The sequence below is a fragment of the Brachyhypopomus gauderio genome, unplaced genomic scaffold (genome assembly GCF_052324685.1).
Source record: "Brachyhypopomus gauderio isolate BG-103 unplaced genomic scaffold, BGAUD_0.2 sc305, whole genome shotgun sequence".
In the NCBI taxonomy this organism is placed as follows: Eukaryota; Metazoa; Chordata; class Actinopteri; order Gymnotiformes; family Hypopomidae; genus Brachyhypopomus; species Brachyhypopomus gauderio.
Genome location: NW_027507126.1, coordinates 47,106 through 70,127, shown reverse-complemented (window position 1 = coordinate 70,127; position 23,022 = coordinate 47,106). Strand labels below are relative to the sequence as shown.

Sequence of the window (23,022 nt, the reverse complement as noted above, 5' to 3'; positions counted from 1 at the left end):
AGAGCACTGTCATAGGCTCCTATAATGGTTCAATACATTTCTGCCCTTGATCAACCGTAAGCACCAATATCATGAAACGGAAGCATCTAGAAGCAACAACTCAGCCATGAAGCACCCTCAGCTTCACAGGGTACGGGCTGCCAAGTACTAAAGCGTGTAGCTTGTAAGAAACGCCTACCCTCTAATGTGTCACTCACATTCAGAACTGTCTAGAAACAACATCAGCACTAAAACTGCATGTCAGCAACTTCTCAAAACAACTTTTCACGGCCAAATAAGTGCATACAACACCCAAGATTTATTAATGGTGTGGAGCTGGTCCTCAGACTTTGGGCTAGGTCCTTTAGTTCTAGTGAAGGGAAATATACAGTTGGAAATATTTACAACTGTAAAGACAATTATATCATTCCCACTTTGCGGCAAGGGTTTGGGTGAAGCCGTGAACTGTTCCAGCATGAGTGTGCCACTGTATGCAAAGCACACATATTCGAAGAGTTGGGTGTGAAGGATCTCCTGTAGCTTGCGCAAAGCCCTGACCTCAGCCCCACTGAAGACCTTTGGGATGAATTGTAATGCTGACTGCAAGCTAGGTCTTCTCTTCCAACATCACGGCCTGACTTCACAAAATGCTCTTTTGACCAAATGGACGCAAATTCCCACAGAAACATGTCGCTGCTGTTAAAAGGTGGGGGAGTGGGTGGAGTCCATATTAATGCCCATGGTTTTGTAATGCGATGTGCACAAAATGTGCACACAAAATTAGATTTGCCATCTAAATGCTCAAAGACAAATCTCAAGGTGTAAGTGTTATTCATAATCGATGTGGACACCACCACTCGTCCCTGCATGTGAACACACACCGTCTACACCTCCAGCACCAGAAAATTCAGTTACACTGACCTGTAAAAACAAGACCCTACAAACCATATTTGTAGGACTTTCAAACCATCATTACAAGCTCCTCAAGGGCCATTAGATGTGCCGTGAAAAAAGCTGATTTCATCACTAACAGTGCATTAATGAAGATGAACTCACAAGCACAATGTTCCTCAACCAGGAGAGCCAGAGAAGAACTCTCTCACACACCCTACCACAGTCATATCTGCCCAGTGGTTGAGATCTATATGTTCATTGGCATACTAAACTGTACTATACTAAACTTCAATTCAAATGCATGCCATGTCATGGTGCAGAGTCAGTGATGAGACTCACCTGGATGCTGGTAAGTGTGGTGTACTGGTAGGCTTTAATGACCAGGTAGTTGGCCTCAATATCAATCAGGCCCAAGATCATGTACTTCCACCAGCGGCGTTTCAGTATTGCCAGTAAATTCTCCTCTCCTGCAAAGAAACAAGACCAGTCATACCGAAAATGTAAGTGTTTGGGGGGCACACGCGATACATCCTTTGTCATGTACCTAAAAAGGACGTCATTTCAGTGAAAGTCCAGTCAGATGCTGTTTGACTATATACAGGTGTCTGTGTGTGTTATGAGAAACACAGAGACACTGACACCCTTATCGATAAAATCCATTCTAATAGGTAGCCTATATCTCCAAAGTTCACGATTATACCTAATTATAGCTCCACCTCTGCAAATCCCACAGTTAATGGTAAACACCAGATATCTCAAAACCTGAGATAAACATACATCTAGCAATAAATACACCATACAGTGGACAGCGAGAGCCGGTCAGCTAGCAGACCAGTGGATAAAGAAAATGACCATTTCCCCCTGAGGAACCAGAGGCTCCCTGCATTCGTCCCAAACGAAGATACCCCTCCGGACTTAATTCACTTCCTCCCTGCCAGGAGTCATCAGTAATCACTTGATGCAGCAAAAGCCACCCTAACATGGACTAAACTCTGGAGGCTTTTTAAATCTATAATTATAATTGGCAAAAAAAATCCCCTCAGATTAAGATTGAGTAGAAGGGGGTGGGGGGGCTCATTTGGCGAGGAACATTAATTGGGCGTGAGAAGAACAAAGACGTCAGCGCCGGCCCTTTGTTGAGTGCGGCCTGCATACAGTGGTGATGGTAGATGGGGGATGAAATGTAATTAGTTCCTGCTTGCCTTTCAGGCCATGGTGGAGTCATCAGAGGAACTTCAGCAGAGCATGTGAGTCACTGCAGTGAGGAAGATATAAACGCACCAGAAATACACTCGGGTTTCCGTCTCACCAAGAATCCATTTCATGTGTCCAAAAACGAAGTGATAGCCAGCTTAATAAGGGTGGCGAGGCACTTTACATGCAGGTATGCTTAAAAACCAGGATGAGATCATCGGAATTTCAGTCTATAATGAATTAGAACTGAAGACTCATATTCTATGAGTTTACTATTACGTAGTACATCTGGGTTCACGTGGGTTTGAAACTAGCACTAGTTTTATTACGTTATTTCTATCTCCATCCAGCAGGAAAGGCAAATGTTTCTCTCACACACACAGTGCTAGAGTCCGTGATCAGGCTAGGGAGACACGTTTGAAAGAGGCAGGAGGGTGTAGCTTGCTGGCTTCGTTGCTGAGAAGACTTTTCAGTGCGGCAAGATGGACAAACCACTTTAGATGCTACAGCTGTGCAAGCCATGCAAAAGACAGCAGAACGCTGAAAAAAGAAACACCAGGACCTTTGGCAGATTCAAATACTTCCCCAAAATGCAAACAATACTTCAAAAAATCAAGGTTAAACACACCAAGCACAAGAGATGTATTTTGCCACACATAATCAAACACTGTGTTATTGCAGGTGGGATGTTTCAGTGTGTGTAATGACTGTATGGCGGGTGCCATGAACAGGACCGCAGCACTGTTCAGAAGAGAAGAGCCGTTTACATCCATCCTCTCTGAACACAGCACAAGAGCACATAGGCGCTGGAGATGTGACTCCAGTGTGGATCAGTGGATCAGCACCTACTGCTGGGAGCGAAGAGACAGGAGAAAACCCGCCACAGCCTTGACGGAGCATTAATGAAACCAGCTCAGACGCCCTGACACTGTCCTCCCACACACACACACACACACACACACACACACACACACACAAACACACACAAACACACACACACTCACACACACACACAAACACACACAAACACACACACACTCACACACACACACACACACACACACACACACACACACACACACACACACACATATACACACACACACACACTCACACTCACACAAACACACTCACACACACACTCACACACACACACAAACACACACACACTCACACACACACACTCACACACACACTCACACATACACACACACACAAACACACACACACTCACATACAATCATGAATGCCCGTGTGCTGAGACTGTTGAAATAAATGCCACTGTAAGAACAGGCTTTCGGGATTTATTCTTTTGGGCTTTTTCATATGAGAATCCTTTGGTAAGTCCGTAAGTGTTAAAGTCCAAAGCAGGGTGCTTTATGGAGCTACATTACATGCATGACATGCACCTCAACTGATTAACGTCGACTCTTTATATTGTCAGGCATCTAAATACAGAATTGTACTGCTGATCAGTTCGGCTGTAAAAAAAGGCTTCTACAATGATCTTCCAGTATCAGTACACTATGACAAACATGAAAAAGCATTTTGACAGTAGAGTACATCAGGACCAAAGCCCTTCAGGTGCATGAACAACACCACATCCTGTCCTTTCAGAGAGCGATCCCTCTGTAAAAAGCTGCCACCTCAGATCAAGCACTCCTCCAATCTCATTATCTCACCTGCCTCTCTACTTGTGAGACTGTAACTGTGTGCGACATCATGGGCCTTTCATCAGTAACATAAGCAGACACATTACTCTGCTGCTTGTTACAGTGGCCAGCTTAAGTCTTTGTGGTGTTTATGCAAGGCGGGGGAAATAAGATGTTATTCCGAGAGGCCGTTGAGCGTGGAGAAAATAACTGTCCTGATGAAACCCACAGCGTTTTTCCCAGCATCCCTTTCAAAGGCGGATCTTTCGAGAGGCTCCTCGCGTGCCCACTCTTCCTGCTAGCAGCTGCACGGCCTACACATCTTCAAAGATGACATATGGGTGAGCTGGTGGTGGTGGGTCCCAAGACTGTGGAAATCTTAACAGCCCAGAGCTGCAGACAGCTGTGGCGCTGGGGGGGGGGGCCAGAGAGGGAAACGGAGACAGAGACAGCCACTCGGTGCTGGGAAAAATACGACATTTCTTTAAAACGATCAACACCAAAATCTGTCTACAAGTCAACATGCCAGCTGGATACAGGTTTTGTAACTTCTCTGTCTTTGTGGGCATAAAGTGAAACAAAATGACATGTTACAGTACCCCCAACACACACACACACACACACACACACACACACACACACACACACACAATCCCCCTGTTGGTAGCATCTGTTAGAGTACAGTGGCAGTGCACATGGCTTTTGCTTATTTTTTGGTCTTTTGTTGCACTTTGTTTTGTTTGCACTTTGTTTTGGTTTCTTGCCACTCCTCCCTTGGGTGTGTCTCATTCACCACATCACCCGGGGGTTGTAATGTTGTTACTTTTACCCCTTTAAAAGCCACTTGTGTTTCTTTGACCGATTGTCAGTCATTGTCGTTGCGTTAGCTTTTGTTCCAATTGGTACACTTTTGTTTTCGTTTCATGTTTCCAAACTTCACATTTGGGAGATTCATTTCACACTTCACATGAATGAAACGTTCTACTTTATTGAGCAAAACATTGCCAAATGTCATTTCAGCAGAAGGAAAAAAAAAAACATCCAGGCAGCAAAAGCAATGCTGGGGTTTCTGAAGCAGAGTGGAGAGATGACAAAGAGGAAGACTCCTCAACAGACGAAGAGCGGCGGGCTCCGCTGACATTCCTCTCCCTCTACGACATCTTTGGATCGCTCAGAGCAGGCGGATCTACTTTTGTTCCTCGCCAAGGGCGCTGAAGAGGAGAAGCTTGCCTCCCGAATCCTCCTTGCATTTTCGGTCAGGTTGGTTGTGTTTTTTTCTGCCAGATACATCAGAGCCGTTGTCAGTTTAAAGGCGGAGGACGGGCCTTGAGGACTAACCTGCACACGGGCAAGAACCTTCATCAAAGCTGCACTGGCTGAAAGGTAATGAGAAAGATCAGGACAAATGTAGATGTGTGGGAAGACACTGTCCATCCGGCAGCAGGAGATACAGGAGATCGTTCAGGTTTCAGTCCCAGTCCTTCCTCAGAGTGAACTCCAGTTGCCCAAAGATGTGGCTCCATTAGTAGGGGGTGGGATCTGACAGACCAAACCCAATCATACTGCCCTTTCTGTTTTGAAGAAATCTCCACTGTGAAACGCACAGGGTCCAAAATACACCTCAGCTAGATCATTTTTTGAAACGTACATTATTTACAGGGTGTGCGAGGCTGTAAGTATACTGCAAAAAAAAACACTTTGAGGTCTTTATGGACAGACTTTTTGGGCTATTTATCAAGTCTCAACTCGTCAGGTGACATTCCCCATTTGCCAATTGGTCAACCCCCTGAGAGAACAACCCCCCCCGCTGAAGGCCCCACCCAACATCCTGTCATAATCACCTGAGCAGCATCGGTCAGAATGAAACGACAACTCTCATGAGAAGACGAGACACTCTGGGTAAAAGCAGAAGCTAGATTAATAAATAATAAGAAGATTATCCTTACACACACACACACACACACACACACACACACACACACACACACACACACACACACTTTTTCAGCAATTACAGCAGGCTGTTCAGGGATAAGACAAAGAGCTCAGGGGGATATATGCCTTTCTAAGATACCATTACACATGCTTGCAAGCTCCCTGATCGTTTGCTTGGAAGCCTATATAGCCATATTTTACACGGCACCGGAGCATGATAAAAACATGTAGCTTGGCAAAGGGGTCATTACTGATGCCAGAGGATGAAGGCAAAATGACATCTGGGAACACTAACTGGCAGCATGAAAAATTAACATGTTTTCAGTGCTAAAATGCCATTTACTATCCAAGCCCTGACGGTTCCTCAGAAACACGGTTTAATCAGTGCTGTGGTGAGTAGCCATCAACAGGCAGGTGAGGTAACCAACACATCGTCCATGGAGGCTGTACTTTATATTAAGAGGCCATGACGCTTTTAAAAACATCCATTAGCTTAACAGGCCAATGCACATTATGCACTGACCAATATGAGAAAGGACTCAGGCCAAGCTTGGACACGCATTATTGATTATCTGTCTGCCTCACAATATTTCACCGAATCCAATGGCTGCCTACAAGCAAAGGTGAAGAGGCTACCTGAATGTTATCCTGAAAATATAAGGATCAATTGATAACTAATGACCACGCCCCCTGACCCTTTCACGCCCTGCTCTCTGATATTCACGTCACTCCACACATCAACCAATCACAGTTGCCTGCCACAATCTACAATGTACCTAATTATTGATTGTCTACATCTGCCAACATGTCTATTTAATCTGTTTGTTTCTCTCTCTCATTGCAAATTATTTCCCCAATTTGTCCAAGCATGCCAAGAGATTTTTAGTTTTGTCTCTTTGGTTCTCAACCTCTTTTGTCCTTTGGTTATTCCTGTTTCGTTTTATACGCCTCTTTTGTCTGGTCCCTGGTTTGCCATTTAGTAGACTATTATCCCTAGTCAACCTAGTCAATTAACAAGCTCTGTTACTATCACCTAAATAACTGGTATGTTGAGTAATAACTGATTCTTGTCTTATACAACTATAAAGCGATGTGAGACTGATCCTCCATACAGGTTTCTTGGTCTTTGCTGGTGGACTGCACTTCAGATCAAGATGCCGGCGTTCAATGGGGTGAGTGGTTTCAGAAGGACGCTTTTGTGCATGTTATCATCACCCTGCTGGCATGTACATCTTAGCTCCCTAGCAAATTCTCATCTAAAAGCTCTCGGTCTTGAAGATGTTCAAGAGCTCAAGATGAGACTCTAACAAGATTCCTAACCAGTTATACATACATGTGGTATGTTAATTATAGTTATGTTGAATGATTGTATTATGCTGAATGTCATTCTGAATACTGAATGACATATTGTGGTTAATGAAATACACAAAATTGGATGTCTCAGACATTGTGTAGTTCACTACAATGTTTAATCTGTTTGTGTGTGTGTGTGTGTGTGTGTGTGTGTGTGTTAAGACTAACAGTTAACTAAGAGCAGTGGCTCGTGACAGATTCACCTCACCAGTGTGTTCTCACTTCACTCTCTCTCCATCTCTGTATGACTGCCTGCCACACACACACACACACACACACACACACACACACACACACACACACATACACACACACACACACACACACACACACACACACACACACACACACACACACATACACACACACACACACACACACACACACACACACATCAGCTCACACACACACACACACACATACACACACATACATACACACACACACACACACACACACACACACACACACACACACACACACACACACACACACACACACACACAGAGCACACACATACATGGCACAAAAAAAAAGCTCTCACACAATTTTCCCCAATCGGATTTGATTCAGCAGGAAGCGGATGGATGCCAGGAGCCTGATGGAACTTCTGAGGAAGATCACACTTTCTCCTCCATCCGGACACATGAACCGCATTATATGGCAGCCTGTAGTTGTAGTCAACACTTGAATACAAAACGCATCACATACGTAAAAATACCATATGCTAACATTACCGCCCCGTTGCATCATGCGTCTCACACATTTCAGCAGATGCACTCGACCGATTCTACCACAAATGCGCTGAGCTCACCACTGCGGTGTCCAAAAATAAGCCTTTTGTGCTCATTTCAGAAACAAATGAGAAAACATACAGACCTCTACACAACATACTTGAATTACTGCAGGAATCTGTATATCTTTGCTGTGGTTATCAGGCAGGTCCTTGCCCCCCCCCCCGTCTGTGATTTGTGTGATTTTTTGGAATGGTCGGTTCATCCTAATGCGTTATTACTAAAAACATTCTTTGGAAAGCAAATCATAACACTTTGATATTTGTTAAAGCGCCACTAACATGTGCTTTACTCAGACAAAGTTGCTCTGGCATCGTGTTGGTCTGAATTCGTTTCCAGTTTAATAATCTGTGTAGTTAGCTGCTGTAGTCTTTTCAATCCACGTCAGGAGCAAATCAATGCCAGGAACTTCAAAACGACTGATTAAGTAACTAAAAGCAAGCCCTGTGGGAAAGCAACCGACAATTGTATCGACATCCTGCGTCGCTGAGGCGACGTATCAAAGGGAAATTGATCGGCAAACGACCAGCTGTTGCTTTTCTCTCTAGTGAACGACGCTTTTCCCGCCCGCCGCCACACCGAAAGAGCGTGAAAACCCCGCCAACGGCTCGATGGTCAGTGGCTCCGGCAGAAGACGCTGCCTTGCTGTGCGTCTGCCACTCCATTTCCTTCCCGTTAGCGTGTTCCCTGCTACCATTTTTGGCTTTGGCCAGCTACCATTTGGCGCTGACAGATGACCAGACTCAGTTCTCACACAATAGAAGAGAGAACCATATGGTGGTCGGCCATTGTCCGCCTGGAAGGGAGCAGTCCCTCTCGGCATGGCTGCCTTAACCCCGCTTAAGAACAGACGGGAACTGGAGACACCACCCCATATCCGACTTACAACACACGGACCTTTCCCTTGCAAGTGGAGGCATTACTGAAAGGACGTCCATAAATAAACAAAATGTCACAGGTGTAACGAGCACAACAGTGGTGTTACATTTTCACAAAAAAACATGAGAAAAGTAGGTACAGCTACAAGGGAGTTTAAAAGTGTTTGATGCATGTGACGCCACATGAAATATCCCATATTATGTGTGCTATTGGTACTGGCCCTCTTCTCAATAGTGCAGTAGTTTTGAATAAGGCGAGCCCACATAAAATGGCTATAAAAAACATTGCACTTGGCATGACTTACCTAAGAGCTTTCCTGGCAGACTCGTCAAGTCACTAAAAGCTTTTTTAGCGTTAATTAAAAGCTGTACGGTGTGGATCTCGCATCACCTCTGATCAGCGAAGCTGAGTTCTTCTTAATTGTCATAAATTCAGATTTAATAACACCAGGCTTGCCAGAAAGCATTCCTATCAGGCACAGGCATTCGCACAGCGTAATAAATGACTGACTGCGCACATTAATATGAGGAGTCACGTTTCGCCACCTGGAGCACTGTCTGATACACCCTGGTCAGGAGAGTTCTTGAGCAGAGCCCCCTTTACCTCTCCCAAGCCTCTCCTCTCTGTGCTGACCCCAATTCTCCAGTGCTACAGTTTAAATGGAATTTGAGCAGGGGGCACAGGGGGTCACAGTGGCCCACAAGATGTGCAACGGGAGGTTGGGGGGGGGGGGGGGGGGTTGCTTCTGGAGGAAGGAATCAGTGCAGCAGTCTGGTAGGGAGAGACTGTGTGGACAGCAGGCTCAGTGTGTGTGTGTGTGTGTGTGGTGGTAGCAGCAATGATGGTTGGGAGCAGGAGGATGTGACACACTGCCTGATTTGAGTAGCATGTGGCTGTGTTTACTGAAGCACCAAACAGCGTTGTTCTGTCACTGGAGAAAGACAAAGGGAGTCAGGGAGCCTTAACAGCTTGCCTGCTTAGAAATAATAAATACGTTCTGTCTGCTTAGACCATGTTTACAGGCTGCTAAACCAAACTTCAGTCCAATATAGCGCAACATGCTTAAATTTCTGAGTATTATTGACAACTGAATAGAAATGTAAAAGCATTATCAACAGTTCTTTAACTGGTACCAAAATCTCTAACTATGTAAAACTAAACATGAAATTCAAATAAATTTCAAGTTAAATTGTATGTCATGTCAAATTAAAATATATTCTCTCAGAAATTATGATATTGTCCATAAGATTGTGAAATATTTATTGACTTCCACAAACTACTTTGGCTGTAGAGGGATATTTGTGCAAGCTACTAATCAAAGCAATTTGAAAAGAAACTTCTAAAGAAAGCTATTTAACATAATCATACTCAAATACATTTCAGTTACCATGACAGAAGCTGTAAAGAAATGTACTGACAGGCATTGCCTGTTCTATATGTGTCTCATTATTATCATTAATTTCTTTTGTGAGAGTTTCTCTCATCATTTCTAATTCTAATTAAACTATTTCAGTTATTAGCTATAATTAGTTATTATGAACATATATTTCTATTGGAATACAGAATTGTACGTTTTTAAACAATGGCTTATGATCTAGTCATGAGACATCTATAAATCATTACCACTCATAACTGCTACTACTTATATCTTGGTTTTAAATGTATTTGTTGCATACATTATGACTGGAGAAATAGCCAGATTCTACTTTCTATGTAAAAATTTCAAGACAAGATTTTTTGTAAAGTGGCATATCTGTCGAAAATGTTTCCTAAAATGTGTTTTTGACATAATTTGTGAAATTATTAGTAAAGTGACCCAGTCCCTCTTCAGCGGTGCGTTTCACAACTGCCTGTTCCCGATCTCTTTTCTGCCTGAATGCTTTTAACAGACCGAGTGAGCCATCGGAAGAGCTTTTTGGTGATTGAAGAGACGTTTACAGCCACATGAAACAGTAATGAGGTTGAAACAACAGCACAACCTGCTTCAATCGCAATGAAAAACCATAAAAAGAAAACCTTCAGTTTCACAGCATTTGGGATTGATCGATCAACAATTCAGCATCATTTGGTCATAGAGACTCCCACCTCAATTTTTGAAGCAGATATAAATATTTATCTTTGTTTTCAAAGTTTGTAACTTTGCAGAAAAAGCCAACGCCAAGCAGGGCTTGCCGGACATCAGGTGTTGGTCAGGTGGACCACCTCTCAGAGCCCCGCCCTCACAGCCTGACTGACAGGTTTGTCGATGGAAGCTCACGGTCTTCATCAACAGCTCGGCGAGAGTTTACAGAGGTCACAGAGGTCAGCTTCAGGATGAAAGGCTTCAGGATGAAAAACAGCCACATTGATCTTTGGGGATGAAAAACTTGAGGTTTTCCTGACAACCTCTAATAAAAGCTGCAGCTTCACCGTCTTCTCTTTAAATATAATCCTGGTTCATATTTTGATAGTCTGTCAGCGTGTTTAGATGTGTAGCACCTCATGAACCTTTCTAATGCTCACTCACTCACTCACTCATAGCGGACTGAAATTCCTCCACGAGGAGCTATAGCACTGCTGTTTTTCTCCATGTTAAAAAAAAAAAGCAAAAGTGACTGTAGACTATGCATTCAATTACTCAATTATGTTGTAAGTATTAAAGGTGAAACTCTAGAAGGGCAAAGTAACACTGAAAACCTGGGATGGTATTCCGGTTTTCTTCTGCTAGAAGACCGCCCCTCTCCCCAACCCCTGCATTTTTTTCTAAAGAACCGAGAGATAGCATGATATGTGTAGGAGTCAGTAGGAGCACAGAGAGAGGGAGGCGGTGGGGGCAAAACTTCACGACAGAGAACAGAAAGTGAAGAAATATATAGGTATATTTATAGGAAGTTAGCCGTGGGAGAGGAGTTTCACACGCGCTCTATCAAAGTTCAGAAACTGCACGGCTCCATTTTGTGTAGAAGTCTTTCCTTACCTTGTCTCACCGCCAGGGTTGTGGTGTACACCAGGAACAGCAGGATGTAGTTGAGAAAGCTCTGGAACACAGGGGTGTTGGCATGGTAATCGGTTGCCAGGTACTTGCTGGTCAGGCCGATTCCGCAGATGAGAAGCGACAGCACCTGGCCCAGTGCCAAGGTGAGGAGGAGCTCCCTGGGCAGGGGAGGAGACAGGAGCAGCTATTAGCACGTACACACCGCACGGGACATGCCATGACCTCAGCAGCAAGCAAAGAGCATCCATATGCTTTCAGAAGCTTCTCTTGTAGGAATTAATGTTTTTTCCCCATGTTTTCATATTTAATTTCCTACTTTGGCCTAAATAAGTCTAGTCCAAGGCTGTCTTACTAAGCGCCATCAACAGGAACAATATAGAGTAAACACACACACACACACACGCACACACACACACACACACATACTCTAGAGCACTATTGCTAATCACTGCAGCCAGTTTCCAGGCACAGTGGTGGGTTCACACACAGCTCTCAGAAACTCATATCAACCCCATGACCTCAAAACCACCGGGCTTCTCAGGAGGTGTCAGGCACAGCCCGTCCTGATAGACTTATATTTGGTTCGGTGTTGGTAAACACTCGCTCAACACCATTGTGATAAACAGGCTTGTTTCTTCCCTTGGACACAGAATGAGCTTCCGCAGAACCGGCCGTTGGACTATGTAGCCAGTTATTGCTATGAGTGCCTGGGTCAGGGGAGACTAGCTGATTCACAAGACTAAGAGAATGTGTATGTGTGTGTGTGTGTGTGTGTGTGTGTGTGTGTGTGTGTGTGTGTGTGTGTGTGTGTGTGTGTAATAGTGGTAAATGGGGACAGGACGCAATAATAGGGAAAGCAGTGCAGGGACGTGGGCGGAGAAAATAACTGTCAGTCAAGCACGCAAGACCCTAGGGAGACAACCATCTCTGCTCCTTACTGCAGCACACGTGAGCACAGACACACACGTGCACCGTTATCTCATGCGTAGCAAAGACACGTGTTACATGTGAAAAGAGAGAGAGAGACCAAGAGATAGAAAACAAAAGACACAGAAATGTTGTTCATCTTACAGACAGAACTGTTGTTGTTTTAGTGATAGGATTCAGTCAGATTTTTTGGTGAAAGTTCATCAGAAATGAGAGAGAAGAATAGCCTTAACACTACACTTGTTTAATTTGATCCCTTACTTTAGATTAGTAAGTGTTGGGAGCAGAACGGTAATTTCATAATCCATTCTTGATATATTTGGGTAAAATAATTTCGAAATATAGCCTTCCTCAAGCAGAAAACACATCTCTGCGTTTTTTTGTAATTGTCAGCTGACCGATACAAGGACACACAGAGACATTACTGAGATGACTGAAGACCTGTAATAAGCTCTAAAGCGATGCTAAAGAAAGCGTGTGAAGATTAAATCAGGCATCATGTCAGGGGCTCGTCCAGTTCTGCTGCAGGTCCATCACCTTGACGCTTCAAACACTGCTTGCTGCCAAAATCAAATACCTTAGCTCTGAAATATTTAAGTAATACAACAGTCTGAACCTTCCACAATTAGAGACTAATTGAAGCCCTATTAGTTTTCTAGCTCTCTGCTGGTTTAGTTGGTAATTGAGTGATTGTTATTTCCATGATAACGGCATTTCTGTGATGAGGTAGATGTCCTGGAGAACAGAAACCTCTCTCCCTGGGGTTACTCTGGGCGGCTTGTTTTCTTATTTTCTCACACAGCCGTTTAATTACAGGCATGCGCTGCGAGCGTCGTTGTGTGCGCGTAAAAAGACGGGTGAGCGATTACAGTCCCATTACACGCCAGTAACGAAGAGCAAACAACAGCATGGGAACACAAAGGCGAAGGTGTTGTGTAGAAGCGTGTGCTTGCGAATAGGAGTGCAGTAGCCTAAGGAGAACACGCATCGATACCCTCTATGTCTAATCTCTATGTCTGATCTCTATGTCTGATGCCACAGGGAAAGCCAGGGACATACAGTCTGGGCAACGAAACTGATGTAGCAGGCCAAAATAAAAGCAGGTTTATATATGTTCTTCTTTGTCGTCAGAAGATGTTATGAGATTTGTTTTGTCCAGATGAAGCCCAGGTACACATGTGTAACATCTGAAGCCTCATCACAAATACGCCTAGCTGAAGCTGCTGGAATGGATTTTAGAGTTCTTGCTGAGTTTTTACAGTTCCTGCTGAACTCCCTGTCGCCCCTCAATGCTCCTACCCTCGGACCAAAAGTCTCTCCCAAGCCTGCCCTCTGAAAACAGTCACTTAGCACTTAGCACTTAGCACGCAGCCTAGACTTCAGTGTGTTGTGTGCCAGGAAGCAAGTGTTACTTAACGTTGCTGCAATAGGTTACATTGCATTATTACATTGTTATTACAATGCTTTAGTGGTCTAATGTGTGGTTTTGGCAGGTTACATAGATATAAGTGGATAGTCTTAAAATGCAAGCACAATCATTATCCTGTCTTATGCGTGGCTGACTTGCGTTTAAATTACTGGTCACTTTATACTGCTAGCTCCTTATAATGAACAGAAAAGAGGAAAGAACCTGGCTCTGTCTGGTTGTGTTCGTCACACAAGCGTCTGTGCCACACGGGATGCTGGGTCATTATGGCCATTTGTGTGGTGCTAATGTTTGTTTTGTGTAGTTCTGCTGAAGAATCCAGGTTAACACTTAAAGAATTAAGGGCTTTGTGTCGATGTTTCACCCCCATGATTGTAATGGGGCATGGAAATCATTTTACTGGGACACGTGCCCCATTATATTGGGTCTAGTGACACCCCTGAAACACAAGTAGGACTTTGTGGCAGTAGTTTTTCCTCAGCAGTCTCGTTTGTCTGTGGAGACTAAATTTTTGCAGCCCCAAGTTCGATGCTTTCTCTGCATGTAAGAAAGGTCTAAGTCCAGAGGCCCGGTCTTATTGCACAACACTAAAAGATAGGTAAAAATTTGCATTTAGATAGAAACCAATTTGCTCTTCTCTAAAGCAATTATGTTTAAGGTGAAATATGTACACATTTCTCTTTTCTGTATCTGGGTGACATTGCCCAGAGAGGCAATAACTGGGTACAGGTTTAAAGGAATTTGGATTATAGCTAGTATGATATTTTTTTCTATTACAGAAAGGAAAATGGTTGAGGGAAAAACTTTATAACAAACACAATATATTCAGCAAAATCCTTCTTAATGCCATTTCACTCTCCCCCCCATAGAAACAACAACTAAGACCCAAACCAACCATCCAGAACTGGAGACCTTACATGACCAGGTCATCCAACACATCACCTCAGTGATCTAAAATATCCAGCAAAACAATAACCACATTTTCCAAAACATTGAGCGGATATTTGCAGGATAAAACTTGATCTACTGCACAAACGTATAGACCTGCATGTGCAGTGTTTATAGTGAAGGACATGTTCTCGGTTGTCATATTATATACCCAGTCAGACCGCAAGAACACAAACACTACACATAAGAACACTCCCTACCGCCTCTTTCTCTCCAAGTTAATAACCAATTCAAAATGACCAGAAGTCTCCCTAAGTGTGGCACCATATGGAAAGCTCCTCTGTTATGGTTCCAATTACTCGGGTTTAGTATCAAACCCATCTGTGCCACGTGCTGTCCGTGGCTACGGCAACCGTCTGCATTCTCTGGAAGGGGAAGAAGACAAGTTATGACCTTCAGCCAAATTGCTACTTGTGCCACTCCAGATAGTAAGCCACCAGAAAAAAAAAGATAATGCTTCATACATCGTTCAGTCCTGATCGATAATGTAGAAGAGCACTAGAAGGTCTGCTAAGTGTCAAAGCTCCTTTAAGGACATACAGTTTCTCCAAATCCACCGAATGTATTGCATGTAAGAATATATACTACTGAATCAATTCATTATAGCCTAGCTATGCTGTGTAATACTGTCATTATTACTATTGAGATTTTATCACGTGTGATTGGGTACCTCCATTCCAGACCCTTGGTCCTTAATTAATTTGCATCTAGATTTATTTCAAATTCCTCATTCTAAAATGACTGTGTATACTAATGTTGCCAAAAAGTATGATCTTGTGATACATATTGATTTTAAACTAGTGCTGTCAATTCCAGGTGCCGCAATTAAAAGTCCTCACCAGGATTTTGCTCAGGCTTCCTGGATTGTGTTGATTCCACTAATTTTACCTGGATTGCTAATTAGAAAATCTAGCAAGCTTGAGCAAAATCCTGGTGAGGACTTTTAATCGCGGCACCTGGAATTGACGGCACTATTTTAAACATTTGAAAGGATATCAATACTTATATATCAATACTTACATATCAATACTTATTTGCACTTACTTGCTCTATTTACAGAATCACACCTTCCACCCCAATCTGCCTTTTGAGTTGTTCTACCTCCCACATCATCGTGGCCCATCACTCTTTCTTATGCCCATTTGATTGGACCCGACCGCTGAAACCCCTCCCACCTACTTTGCATCCTGTTTACTGCACTGAAAAAAACACAACTGTGGAATCCAGGAACCGTTGTCAGTTTTAGTAAATAGGATCAAGTGATTGTGATAACTGCAGAGAAAGTGTTTCTCCCAAAGTCAAGGGCGTGAGGTCAGCACAAACGAGCTGTGTGTCTACTGCTGCAAACCGCCACTCAAACGGGCTATTGTGGTGTCTTTTCCCTCATCACAAACACATATCCAACATGCAATGACATAGGCTTTTATACTGATTACACAGTGCAGGTGTGTTTGGAGAGTAGACCAGAAATATACATGGGTGAGATAATGAAACCTTCACTGGCTAAAATAATTGATCTTACAAACCTGAATTCCAAAAATGTTGGGGCAGTATGTGAAATGCAAATGAAGAGAGAGAACAGTAATTGGTATATCCGCTTTGACCCGTATTTAAATGAAAACTATACAAAGATGTACGTTTGGCAGGATTAACTTAATTGCTTTTGTAATATATGCACGTTCTCAAATGGCCTGCAACATGTTCCAAAAAACATGGGTAATTTATGTTCACACTTCAAAAACACCATAAACCATAAACAGTATACTGCAAAGAGCCGGATGCTACTAAATACGCAGGTAAAAGCTAGTGTTATGTAGATGACATTTGATATTCCCATCATGCACCATGGGAAAGATGAGGTGGGACTATGAAAGGCCAAAAGCTTAACTGAACTATCATGAGTGCATCATGTCCTTTACCACATTTCATGAGTCTGGAGTTTTTGAACATAGTTCATGGTGGCATTCCAAAATCGCATCTACTTCAGAGATTAGGAAGGACCATATCTTCTGATAGACAGAGCATAGAACAAGATTTCAGGGACACCAGTAGCCTGTTATGAGTGAAAATAGCACCACTTGGATAAAGAAAAATGCATTAGCCAATAAGCAAACAATATTAAAATATTTCTTAATGAGCAGTTGCAGAGGTGTTAGGTAATTAACCTTCTATTTTGTGTAATATCTCCAGAACATTCGGAGCATCTGGCGAGACCTCCACAAAGGTCAAGGTTGAAAATCCCCATTGACTGCTTGTGACCTTTGATCCCACAGATGGCGCTTCATCAGAGCCCGTCACGCTTCAGAGACCGATGTCTCTACATGGGATTCAGAGTACTTTGACAAATCACTGTAAACAAACGCCACTTATTGACCAATGCAATCTAAAGCTGGACAAACGGACCATAAACATCAACAATGTCCCAAGATGCTGCCGCGTCCACTGGGCCCGACATGGATTGATGTCCAGTGGAGATTGTTTAAGGAAATAATGGACATCGTTGTAACGACGGTGGTAGGGACGCACACACCGTGTTAGAGAGAGCGAGAGAGAGAGGTGGAACCAAGTGCCACAAAACAATAACAGAACTAAAAGGAGCGCCTTCATAAACGCGGACTGCTCAACGCGTAAAAAAGAAATAAAGCAAAACAAGGACGCCAGGGGAAGTAGCTGGCTAATAGCAAAAAGGCTAATCAAACAAAAAAACCTTCCCATACAAACAGCAACAGGATAGGAAAATAAACAGGTTGAGGAAAACTTGAGGAAGGTCAGTAAGCGACGCAGGAGAGGACTCGAAAAAAGACAGAGAAAACAGACAGGAGAGATAGGTGACGGGACACCTACAGAGGCCAACGCTGCAACAGAGAAAGACAAGAGAGGCTGAGAGCGTAACGGCATAACCACAACGAATCAGCAATGATCTGTCTCCACTGGCTTCCTTAAGAAGCCATGGCAACAGGTGAGACAGATCATTGCTGATTGCGTTGCCGGAGTCTAGGACTGGCTCGGGTGCCCCTTGTGGATGTAGACGGCACGGCATCCGAGCCAGCCCTGACAATCGTGTTCTCAGGGCCAAAGGAAAAAGAAGCGTCCATGTTGTCACTTGCATGAAGTTGAGCTATAGGAGCAATGGAGTGATATAAGCTAGGGGCGTGTCTTTAAAGGGCATCCATTTTATTCCAACACGACAAGGCCAAGCCACATTCTGGATGTCCTACGACGGGCTGTGTGATCACGGGGCACAGGTTGCAGACCGGTTCACCTGCACTCCAGAGCTGTCTGAAAACATAATTCTACGTAGTTGTACAGTGGAGGACTTGCACAACAAAAGAGTGGCATAAAATGTTGCTTCCCAAACTGGATCAGTTGATCTTTTAGCAGTTGTTAACAGGAAAGCTATGCAACAGAACAGTACAGATGCCCCAGTCTCAACCACACAACCTGCAGATTTTACATTGGGAATGAAAAACAATAAAGGTTAATAAAGTAAAACATAAATTTATTGCTGGGTGATTTTTTATTATTGCTGCATGAAAGCCCATTCCACTTTTAATGTCCGAAAAAATCAATTCTTGGAACTAAGATGAATTTACAGAACATGGAGGAGAGATGGAGCTCATGTTCTCAAATGTCCGCCGTTACAGCTTTGGCTCGGCCTGAAAAATTAATTACGCTGCCTCTGATATGTGACTGGAATTCATTTCATTGTTTTGTGTGGTCATCATTAACCTTTGAAAATAGGCGATGAGTCAGAGTAACGACCCTACTGCTCCCTGAGCTGGACTTCCTCCTGCTAGGAAACATGTATGTTGATCCAGCATCTTCTGACGTATCCCTTACCTCAAATGACACGTTCATTTATCAGTGTCTCTGTGACCGTGATTTAGCAGGACAATCTGACATTATGAGCAAATTTGCACATTTCTGGAGGAGATGTTAACAGTCAACACATTTTTTTATTAATTCAGTGTAGGTTTAAACTCAGTCTCAAGCAACAACATTGAGATTTGAGATCTATTTATCTGATGCACACTTGTACAACAAGAGTGTTGTGGCCCTTTATGAAAAACAAAAGCTTCTTTATTATTCATTTCAGCTGTTATCAAGTGTAACATATGCACGCTAAATCTGTTATGTTTGCCTATGATTTTCTGAAATACAACAAAACCTGTGCTGGCATAAAATCTATTGATTGGTTTTGTTGTTTTCTAAGATATTAGCCATGTCAGTTAATGGTTAATCACAATCTAATGAGGGTCAGTCATAATTTGCCTCCCTATGTCAGATACCTCTCCCTTCTGGGTTAGAACAAGCAACACAACAGCATTCGTTTTTAGCAGCATAGGAAAATCAAGATTCTGACAGAAACATCTGGGACAAACACATCAAGGTCAGTTCTTCAAAAGCTGTGCTCCTGCGGTAATCCTCGCTGACAGTCCTTTCTTTGAGAGAGTGAAGTGAAAGTATACAGAGCTTAATTACAGAGCTGCAGTGTTCTCCTGGGATAACAACTGAATGTAGTGTGTGTGTGTGTGTGTGTGTGTGTGTGTGTGTGTGTGTATGTGTGTGTGTGTCAGGAAGGGGGTGGTAGCACTGGGAGAAAAGACAATGTTTACAAGGATTGATTTTTCTTTTCTTTTTTTCACCCCCATCTCCTTACCGGGTCTGGGTGCTTTATGTTGAGTCCGACAGCCCAAAAGCAAACGTCATTTTCTCCCAAATTACTCCCATCCAGATCAATACAGATCAGCGGGGTGACCTACGGCAGCTCCTGTGAAGGAGCAAACTCGAGGGGCAGCTCAGGCTAATCTCATTCCGCTTCAAGGCAGGTGCTGGACCTGATGGGTCGTCCCAGTAGACGCTTCACAGCCAGGGTGTCGAGGAGAGGTAGAAGGTGTGTGGGGCGAGACAGATAGAGGGGGAGAGAAAGAAGGAGAGGGGGTAGAGGGAGAGAGATAGAGGGGAAGAGAGAGAAAGAGGGAGAGGGGTAGAGGGAGAGACAGATAGAGGGGAAGAGAAAGAGGGAGAGGGGGTGGAGGGAAAGAGAACGATGGAGGATAAGCCATGCAAGCAAGGGGGAGCAGGAACTCGATATTCAAAATCACATCGACGATCTTTGTGGGAAATTGCAGGGGGAGGTAGTGTCGGGGGAGGGGGGGCGTTTTCCAGAAATGAGCTGAAGTAATCCAAAAGCAACCCACAGCAAACGTGGGGGAGAGCACAGTTCCTACATGAGGGGAAGTGCAGCAAACCTGCTCCACCTGTCTCCACCTGCTCCACCTGTCTTCACCTGTCTCCACCTGCTCCACTGACCATCTCCCACGGATCTGTGAGGTGCCAGCTGCCCTTCTTGGCCTGGTTTGGCAGCACATGCGCCCATACACACACAACCACACCAACACACACACACACACACACGCACACACACACGCACACACGCACGCACACACACACACACGCACGCACACACACACACACACACACACACACACACACACACACACACACACAACCAGTGATCCTATGAGGCTAAATAAACGATGGTTTACGAGAAGTAGGTCACCTCCCACCAGAGCTCGTCAGCTTACCCCGTTCTCAATCGCATAGATAAATGTTTCTCAGTTTAAAAAAAAGGCACGCTTGCTGGGCTTGCGTAATGGAGGGATTATGTTTGGGAGGCGGACCCTGATGGTGGGCCGTGCTGGGTGTGGTCCAGACGGAGGTGTCACACTGGGTTCCACTGTGCCATCTGTGGCCCTGCCACCCACACCACCTGGGCCAGAGGTGAATCCACTCCAGCACATAATCACCCCATACATACACCCTGTAATCTGGTCACTCCAGCACATAATCACCCCACACATACACCCTGTAATCTGGTCACTCCGCCCTGCCCTCTCACCTCACAGCAAACACATGGAGCCCGTGGATTAATTATACACTCGTAGATTAAATATCCAATACTGCCGCTTCTCTCGCTGGAAACATCCACTGGTGACTGCTCATTATGGAGTCACCAGTGTTCATCTCTCTCATTGTTAATCTCTCTCTCTCTCTCTCTGGCACATTCAAACAGTGCACAATTCTCTAGCAGTTTCAAGAAATCGTAATACATTATTCACTACAACAGTGCATAATACAAACTTTTGAAAAAAAAAATTTGAAGAAATCCTAACATGCGGTACATGGACTGCACAATTACAATTGGCCAAAATCGTTGCGGAGGTCTTTGCTTCTCCAGTGCGAGGCGTGAAGGTGGCCCACTCTCCCTGTGGGGTCCCTGAAAGCCTGGCCAAACCCTGGCCCTGCCACCCACGTCCCACAGAGCACGCTTCGTTTCGGTAATTCACCAAAAGGATTAGGAGAACACGAGGTGAATTTACACAGAGGGAGAAAAGAGTCTTTAATCAGCACTTTGTCCAGTCATACTCTGTTTAAAAAAACAGCGCAGGGTAGCCCACTGACTGCCTTTGAAATGTGTAGAAGGGCGTTTTATGGCTTGGGCAATGTGGTCAACGAATCAGAGCACCATTAGAAACACCACAAAGAAAACTCCTGCAGGATCAGTATAGGAGATTGTCTCAGCCCAGCAATTACACAGTACACCTACAATTCTGCACTACAACTGCCACAACATGTTTGTGCCTTTCCTGAATGACACAGCTGCTCCAATCTGCATTGCAAACTCAGACACGTATGTAAAATCGAAGGGGCTCTTACCATGCCGGTAAGCGCGTTATTTTTAACTTCCACGGACACATAGTAATTACCCTTAAGAGGGCTTTAGAGGTTGTGGTCTTAATTGCTCTTCCAAATGTAGTGGAGATGGCGCTGCATGTAGTTACGTTTGATCAGGGCCGTAAAGTAGTGGGGCTGACGGGCTGCAGGTATAATGCATTGTAAAGCGAGGTTGGATGTCGTTTCCCTTAAGAACTCTCTTCTTCCACGTCCAACCCTCGCGTCTACCCCAGCGGAAAACAACGCAGCCTGTGTTCCGTATGCATGCCGGCGAACTGTCGCACTATTGTGAAGTGTGGTCGCGTTGCCAGAGAATAACTCCAGACAGCAGAGCAGGAAATAAAGTCACACATTCAATCACCATTCACATATACAGTAACAGCAAATGAGGGAAACATTCGCCCTCAAAATTGAATGTGTCAGTCTCGGGTAGATAGCGTTCCAGGAGTGCGACTGGTTCGGGTCTATTTTCACGGTTCACCACACCGGATCTGTCAGTCAAAATGCCTATTAAACGGAGGGAAGTTGAGCATTCGCTATTACCTTTAATCAGTCATTGTTTCCGTGCATTGTTGCAACAAGACAGGCAGCTGCATACAATCCAGAAACAAAGGTTCATCCTCTATAACCCCTGTCGGAGCGACAGGTAAGATTCAGCACACTGAAAAGCAAAAAGCAACACAAAGCAGGATGCTTATATGAAGTACAGAGACACGCCAGTGCGCATCGTCAACCTTAATTAGCGGTTTACAGCCTCGTGGAGCGAGAGGCATAAAAGATATGGGCCTCAGCTGAGCGCCGCACGTGGGACTCGCACGTGGAAGTCGCTCGCGCTGAGAGTCGACAGCCCTTCATCAAGACCTCGCCCTATGTGAGAAAGCAAGACTTAGGGTTTCATAGAGAGGTAGGATAACGAGAACAAGCTAATTACCTCCCTAGCCGCTGTTACACCCCTGACTGACTTATGCCCAGACCATTTTCTGTTCCGTAATTAAAGCAACAATAAGGTCTTTTTTAAACCACCATAAAGTCACAAACAATATTTGTGAAAGTGATTTTTACTTTATTTTATTCAATAAAGTGTAGGTTATATGAAATGATCAATCAAAATGCAGTGTAGTACTAAAATTAACCAGTTTATGCTACACAGAGTGGGTCTATCACATTGAGGTGGCCAAGCTCCTACATTGAGGTGGCCAAGTTTAAAATAGTTAGAATCTCTGAAACAGCCAAACCTCTAGGTGTCGGCATAATGGCTATTTTGACTCAGCAGTCTATAAAATCACTGGATTCACGTTTATAGTGTGCCACCCAAATAAGACTGCTAGT

General features: G+C 44.0%; 1 protein-coding gene and 1 long non-coding RNA gene across 3 annotated transcripts in view; both read right to left on the bottom strand.

Annotated features, from left to right (window-relative positions):
* The window catches only part of slc35f1 (solute carrier family 35 member F1), a 52,994-nt gene that overhangs the window by 17,236 nt on the left and 12,736 nt on the right, over positions 1-23,022 (bottom strand). Inside the window, exons 2-3 of the mRNA XM_076995971.1 lie at positions 11,637-11,812; positions 1,213-1,340 (exon numbers count right to left, since the gene is read on the bottom strand). Coding sequence (XP_076852086.1) covers positions 1,213-1,340; positions 11,637-11,812 — 304 coding nt within the window. The remainder of the gene's footprint in view (positions 1-1,212; positions 1,341-11,636; positions 11,813-23,022) is intronic.
* On the bottom strand, positions 19,022-22,585 carry LOC143504590 (uncharacterized). Of its 2 annotated transcripts, XR_013127614.1 has the most exons (4): positions 22,237-22,585; positions 20,208-20,310; positions 19,616-19,816; positions 19,022-19,397 (listed from the first exon to the last, which is right to left on the bottom strand). It is a non-coding gene; the product is annotated as an uncharacterized LOC143504590 (long non-coding RNA). The 2 variants fall into 2 exon arrangements; XR_013127613.1 differs by having other exon boundaries at positions 19,022-19,816.